The 7,430-nt window shown below is 46.5% G+C and overlaps 1 protein-coding gene across 2 annotated transcripts in view; it reads left to right on the top strand.

Annotated features, from left to right (window-relative positions):
* Window positions 1-7,430, top strand: part of pkn2a (protein kinase N2a) — a 61,635-nt gene that overhangs the window by 2,121 nt on the left and 52,084 nt on the right. Inside the window, exon 1 of one of the 2 annotated variants that reach the window (XM_057857400.1) lies at window positions 6,355-6,597. The exons of the other annotated variant lie outside the window; for it this stretch is intronic. Within the exon in view, the coding sequence (XP_057713383.1) occupies window positions 6,577-6,597 (21 nt within the window). The 5' untranslated portion in view covers window positions 6,355-6,576. Of the gene's footprint in view, window positions 1-6,354; window positions 6,598-7,430 lie in introns of those variants that run through there. 2 annotated transcript variants of the gene reach the window in all.

Genomic DNA, 7,430 nt, shown 5'->3' with positions numbered 1-7,430 from the left:
GCTCGCAAGGAGAGCGTTTTGCTTTTTTATGTTGACTTCGATCTGTTTTCTATCACGGATAAGCTTGGCGTCCAGGTTCCCGCTGTGTTGTTTTTGATATGAGAAATATGACTTTAGCATCCAAAATGTTTGCGGTTGAAATTGTGACTCTCGATGACGTAGCTTTCACTTATTATGCGGTTGTTATGAAATGATAAAAACCCTCAAATGTGTTTCGATGATCATTTCATGCGCCGCTATCACACAAATTCAACCTCTTTAACTTGCGGGTGGCCGCTGATAGACATCCGATCCGTTCCGAGGCCGGGCGTTCTGTCGATCGGGGCACTCCGTCGTCTCCCCCCGGCCCCGGTTGAAACGGATCAAACGTCGTCGACCGAGGAGCGAAGCCGGCGCGGGGACTGGACGGCGTTCGGAGTGGCGACGTACGCTTGAAATGCTCACAAAAGCCGGGATGTCCGTTGGGTGGGAAGACTCCAAAATGTCCGAATCGCACATTTTGAGCGGAAAGCCAATCGTTCCTAACTCTGTCGGAGCAATAGCAGTTTCCCGCCAGCCCTGCCGGCCCAATTAAACTAAGCGATCATACTATTACTCTGGTCCAAAGTAATCATCCGTTTCATTTCATTGTGGGCAAACAGACTGCTGCATGCATGGGAGGATCATTGCTTCTCTGTTAGGTTTTGTGTTTTTTTTCCCCTCCTAGTGTGACTTATTCCTGTGATTGCCCATTGAGTTCACCTGGTGTATCTGCTCCTAGTGTATCCTCCGACCCGCGTCCTCCTGTGTCGACCATCTGTTTCTCATTGACTCATTACCCGTGCCTGTGTCGACATAAGCTCCCCGTTTTTGTCGAGTCTTGTCTCGACATTGTGCACGTACACATTCGCGTCGGCGTTTTTCCCCCCGTTCCTCGTGTTCCTTGTCCTGCTTCAAAAGTAAGTTGATTTCTTTGCCTGACTTTTGTTTGTTAAAGGTTTTTGGATTTCCCGGTTGTTTTGTTGGCACTTTGTTTTTTGTTGGCATTGGCACTGATTAAAACATTATTGCACCGCCTTTTCTGCCTCACCGTCCCTTTCCCTGAACTTGGGTCCACACACCACCGGCCTGCCCGCATTCCTTGACATTCTTCACATCAATCTCTCTAGTAACGATTTCACTTGAGCGTCATCTTAAATAGAAGCGCTACGAAACCGCCGACATTCACGGCCGGCGAGGCTCGAGAGAATTCGGCCGAGTTCCTAGGTTTGCTGATATTGCTTGAAGCAACACTGCCTGGATGCATTCGTGTGTTATGGGAACACCTCTTTAGTCTCTTGTTCGTTCTTGTTGTTGTTGTTTGTTCTCGTCCGTTGCATTTCAAGATGAAATGTCTGTTATTGGTTATTTGATTTGCAAAAATGCATCCCCCTCCACAAGTGTGACCTATAGTCCAGTGCAATTTATACAGATGCTTTATTGCTTCTTCTTCGTGCGACCCCGGTGAGACTTGTAGTCCAGAGTGACTCTATGGTCCGAAAAAGACAATCAAAAGTGAAATATTTATGTATCATCTGGTCATCGGCGGCCGAGTAGTTGGCGTGCCTACCTGACAGCGGGTTCCGTCCCGGGCGGGTTCCGGCCTACCTGCGTGGCGTACGCGCGGTCTCCCCGTGCCCGTGTCGCTTTTCGCCGGGCGGTCATCCCGGTTTCCTCCGTCATTCCAGAAACGATCGGTCACTTCAAATTCTTCTAAGGTGTGATTGCGCAAGATTGTTTGTGTATACGCGCCCTGCGATTTGCCGTCCGCCGGTTCGGGACGCGCCCCGCCTCCTGCCCGTAGCTAGCCGAGATTTGCTCCCGCGACTCTCCTGAGGATACGCGGTGCAGAAAAGGAAAAAATATGATCGTTTTCCATCTTCCGCCACTTAATCTGAGGCCGGGTTGTTAGCTTTTGTGTCGGTTCCCTCCCTCCTAGTGTCCCTGTGATTGCCCATTGATTTCATCTGTTGTGCCTGCTCCTAGTGTACCCTCCAACCTGCGTCCTCTTGTGTCACCCATCTGTTCCTCGTTGTCTCGTTACCCCTTGTCTGCGTGTGTATATAAGCTCCCAGTTTTTTTTCACTCTTTGTTGCGCCATTGTCAATGTCAATGTGCATGTTCACGTCAGTTTCAATCCTTGCCCGTTCCTACATCGTAGCCCTCGTGTTCCTCAGCCTTAGTAAGTTTTTTGATACCAGCCTTTTCTTGGTACCCTTACTTTTGTTTAGGAGTTGTTGGATTCCCCTGTCGTTTTGTTTTTACTTTGTTTTTTGCTGGCTTTAATGAAATACTTTTTGCACGGTCTATCTGCCTCACTTCCCTTTTCCTGCGTTTGGGTCCATAGCACCCGCCTGCCCGCGTCATCCCGACACGGGTCACGGGGGAAGCGGCTTCGGCGGGGACATACCGCTCGCCCTCTTCAAGGGAGATCGCCCCGGGCCCAGCCCGGCATTTCCCAGATACCGGCTTCCCCGTTTCCTCCATTGACGCTCTCAAACCCCCCGCCAACGGTCGTTTGCGGGAAGAGAGGGTCCACCCCGGGTTCGCCTAGCTGGCCGGACTGGCGTTGCTGCGGAGAAACCACTCTAGCGGTGTCGCGCGGTGTCGAGCGACTCGCGGCTACCGAATGGTCTAACTGGCGAAGAGAGGGCCGTCGCACGTCTGGCACCGGAAGCTCTTTGTGCTCACGCTGCCGTCACTAAAATATGTCCCGATGTTGACGACGACGGCACGGTCTCATAAGTGAAACATTGTCCTCGATAAAAATACAAACACACATACACACAAAAAGGTCTTGTCACAGGGATTTATTTACCTTGCGCATCCATCCAAGCCAGGCTATTATAATGTTTTGGCGTCTCTACGGCGACCGTCCTCGGAGGCTGGCGAGAGAGGCGCAGGTGCTCCGGACAGGGTGCGCTATGAATCATCGTTGCGATATAACGGCCGTACATCACCGTCGTGTTGACCGAGTGGACGTCATCTGGGAATGTTGCCTTACAATCACAATGGACCTATCGCAAAACCACGCCCCCAAATCCCAAAAGTGGGACATCTAGCCTATATTTGCATAGGAATTCTATGTGGCCGTGACTTAAAACATCCTTTTACTATCTTTAAAATAGCAAAAAACCGACAGATGAATGCCAAGCGTGGGCTTCCTGTAATTCTGACACCAGGTGCACTGAAAGATTGGGGGGAGAATTTTTTTGGGTGCCTTTATCAAAGGCAAAAAAGAAGGCTCACCAAATGCACTCTATGGATAAGGCTCTGTGGTCGACCACATAAACAACTGTATGTCAAGACAATCACCCAAGGACACTTATGCTTGCTCAAAGGTAAATTAATGATCGATTTGTAAGAAAAAAATATTATATTGTATATATTTGAAAGCATGTATAGTAAAAGTGTAGACTTAACATTTGTTAGTTTGCCCACATTTGACCGTCTACTTGTTTACTAGCCTGTCACTACACAAATTGAATCAAATATAACTCATCGAAGCCATCAAGACCCCAGTGCTGAAAGTCCAAAATAAACACAACAAACTTTCTATAGAAATAGGAAGATGTACTTACGTTTGGTCACGGACGCACACGAAGGAAAGTTGGCCTCACGCACACAACAAGTATTTTGCCGCGGTCAACTCTCGACGCTATCTCGACGTTGAGCATTTATTGACGTCGTATTCATGTTGCACGTGTATGTTAATGATGTCATTTGTTTATTAAGCGCCTCTGCACGATAACGATGATCCCGCAGAATGTAAAAGACCGCTTATTCATCGCCACAAAAGCTCGGGGACAGAACATATGACGTAACGTTACTAAGTAGATATAGCTATTGGGCCTGCGGGGTTGCAAGTGGTAGTGCCTCCATTATGATAAGGGTTTTACCACGGACGCCGCAACCCTCTCCGTCCGCTTCGTCTTTTAGCTGACTGGCTACGAATACAGCGACGGTTAAATGCGATTTGAGTGACGGGCTCTCACACGAGAGCCTTGTGTAATATATTGTTTTGTTACAATATGCGGTGCCAACTGGATCAATACCGATGCTATTTGTTTATATGACCAAAATGAATATAGAGCCTACCCACGTACCACGTGCTCGCTGTATGGTTCCGCCCACTTGTCCGTCATTTTGACTCTGTATTAGCATTGTTTTCAATTGATGGCGGAATTTAAAATGCATTTCATGGAAGACCCGGTGCTTTCTGATGCCGCAAACTCACTGGATCTGTTGCATGAAAGGCGTTATGAGGAAAAGCTTCGTTCTATACAGTCGCCAGATCCATATTTGATGCCCAAATCGATGTTTTTCGACCCACTGTCTTCGCCCTGTCTGCCTGACATCTGCTACGCAGATATTTACAATTATCTTGTCCAGCCTAAATCAGCCTATTCCCACGAAAATATGAAAAACTTCAAGAGCTTGGAAGCATATAAATACTTTGTTGCTGGTTGGGTGAAGCAGGTCCTCGTCCACGAAAATTCGGCAGGAATCTATCTTGTGCTTGGAAAGGTGAGTTACGAAATTTTCAATTCAAAATCTTTTGTTATTGCTAACATCCACTGTCAAGTCTAATGTATTTCCTGTCGTTTGTCAATGGAGTTAAGGCTTTTAATGTTTATATGGTTTAGCGATAGCACTCTCACTACATACATACGTGTATGTTGTCGGCAATTAGCCTAGCAATGATCTTAATTGTGGTTATTTGTCAGCCCCGTAGACGAGGCCAGTTTCTTTCACTTGGTACCAGCTAAATATTATTCAAAAAATAACGATGGTGGAAGAAAGGGAAGTCACAAACATCTTGAATTTGAAACTATGTCGTACTACGTCGTATGTTGTCGGAGATTAGCCTAGCAATGATCTTAATTGTGGTTGTCAGGCCAAAACCCTCTAAATATATATTAAATGCATCTTACCGGATATAAAATGACTACTACATAGTCTGTGGTGATTTTTTGGTGTCCAGTTTTCACGTCGAATTGCAGCCATCCATTTCGCTCTCCTCTTTGGATCCCTCGGAATACGGTAAAACTTCAAGTCTCTCCTTCCATCTTCTCTGTTAGTGCAACCAACAGCCACACACGCCTTCACCATTTTGATTATTAATGTTAAGGAGCAGAAAAACACGCCGTAAATAGGAGAAATGTACGTAGCCGTAACAGGTTAACACTATGTTTTGACGGACAAGTGGGCGGAAGCATACAGCGAGCACGTGTTACGTGGGTAGGCTCTATAGAAACCATCTGAACTGCCTTAACAATTTTGTGCCAGCTATTTTACAAGCACTTTATTTGTTACTGCAGTCCCTGTAATCTGTAACAAGATGTCTCTTTTTTTTTCTTTTTCTATTAGTCTCAAACTGCCTTACTCTCGCAAGTGGATATTAGAGAGAGATTTGCTCGCGGCAAGGAGAAATGAGAGAACTCAGCTAGGTAACCACCCAGGCAACATGAACTTGAGACAACTTTGTTGTGATATAGGGCTATACAAATAAAATTGAACTTCTTTTAGGTCACAATCTACCAATTGATATATTCCCATTTCTGTCCAAAGTACAAGAGCAGAGTGTAGGAAGAGATGGAAGTTGATGAGCATGAGCATGAGCAGAGACAAACTGACTATTAATGAGGAATGTCCCGATTTTGAGTGCTGATGGTTGAAAAACAAACAAACAAAGAAAAAGCTGTCACTTTTTTACAGAAACTTGTATTTTGGTTTGATTGATATGTAGTTTAAAGCGCTATTTCTGACTTTTTATGATAGATAAGTGCTAAAAAAAATCATTTCACTCGCTAGTGCCCCATTACTGTCTTAGGTCTAGTGACGCCCCTGTGTTGAGTTCATACAAATCAATTTTCGCCGATTCATGTTGCCTATCAAAATTTCAATTTACTGACGTTTAGTTAACATCCGTCTCGCTCGCGATTCCTCTCCTTTTACAGTGGACAGACTGTATTTATGTATGACATGTATTTATGTTTAGATAAGTTGTCACGAGTCCCCAAAATAATAGTTCCTGAAAAAGCTTCCCTCTTCAGAAAAACCAACAAACATGTTTTAAAATGGAAGTTGTCAAAGAAAAAAGGCTGATTTGGACGGGGAGAGTTGACAGTGAACGATCATGTTTCAATGCGACGATCCATTTGAAGTGAGAGGGTTGAATTGGACGTCACGTCTGACCCATCTGTCCGGCGTGATGAGCGCGGAACTACTGTGAAGATCGGTGGTCAACTTTGGGGGGTGTTTGCTGGCGGGGCGGGGCGGGGCGGGGCGGCGGCCGATCGACCGACTCCCCCCCCCTTCCACCCGCCCGCCTCTTTCTACAACGGCACCGGGACAGGCAGGCACTGGCAGTTCCGAGTCTGGCCTTTTTCCCAGTCCGCCGCCACGCGGAAGAATACACCATGGGATGTTTAGCGCACTCGAGATGAGCGCAAATCGACGCGGGTGTCGGGAAAGGTCCAAACCCCCCTCTTGTTTTCCGAGTTCCTTCCCTCCTCTCTCCCCGTAGGATTTGATTCAAAGGAGGCGACGAGCAAGATGGCCGCCGACTCCGTGCAGGTAGGAAAAGTTTCAGCAAAAGTTGAACAACTTTCTCAAAGCTCGCGCCGGAAAGAAAGGTGCGAACGTCGGACTTGTTTGCGGCTTTGACGTCCAAGCCGAGTCCTTTCGGTGCCCGAAAAAGTTGCTCTGCCTGCCGGAGGTCCCGGGATTTGAGGCCTGTCCTGCCTGCCTGCCTGCCTGCCTGCCTGCCTGCCTGGGACGCGACAATTCTGCAAACTTTACAACTTCTCGATAAAATGCGCTTCCTTTTCAAATAGTCACGTTTCATTCGCTTCGTGGCCAAACTTCAGCTCTTCCAATTTGCAAGTCAACTTGTCGCTAACGTTGAATTCTACTTTCTAACGTTGACTCTATTTAGCATTGTTGACAACTTGCCCCCGTTTACTCTTTAGTCGCATAATGGTTTTTCATGGTTGATAACGCGTGTACATGTCACCTGGAAAAGGCTCAATCCATACTTTTTGGCTTACTGTGCGTGTTGTGTTGTGTTGTGTGCGGGTGTCTGTGTGCGTGTTTTTTTTTTTTTTTTTTTCGCTCAATAGACTTGCGTGGTATCGGACGCATAATATGTCATGTTCCACTAGACGCATTTTACGAGCGGAACGTCTTGTTTTCAGGTCACGTTTGCTTTCTTTAGGCTATTAATGGAATTATCCTTAGCCATGCAAATTTTCTACATGGCGTGCACATGGCCGTTGTAAAGTGGGTCACTAAATTAGGGGTGTGCAAAACAAAATCGCCAAATGGTGATATATCGTGATACTTTGCATCCCTTAAGGTCGTCGATACGCTCGTGCCAAGAATCGAGATAGGGTTTAAAAAGGTGTCAA

The sequence above is a fragment of the Corythoichthys intestinalis genome, chromosome 14 (genome assembly GCF_030265065.1).
Source record: "Corythoichthys intestinalis isolate RoL2023-P3 chromosome 14, ASM3026506v1, whole genome shotgun sequence".
NCBI classification, from domain to species: domain Eukaryota; kingdom Metazoa; phylum Chordata; class Actinopteri; order Syngnathiformes; family Syngnathidae; genus Corythoichthys; species Corythoichthys intestinalis.
This window is presented reverse-complemented; position numbering and strand designations above follow the sequence as displayed.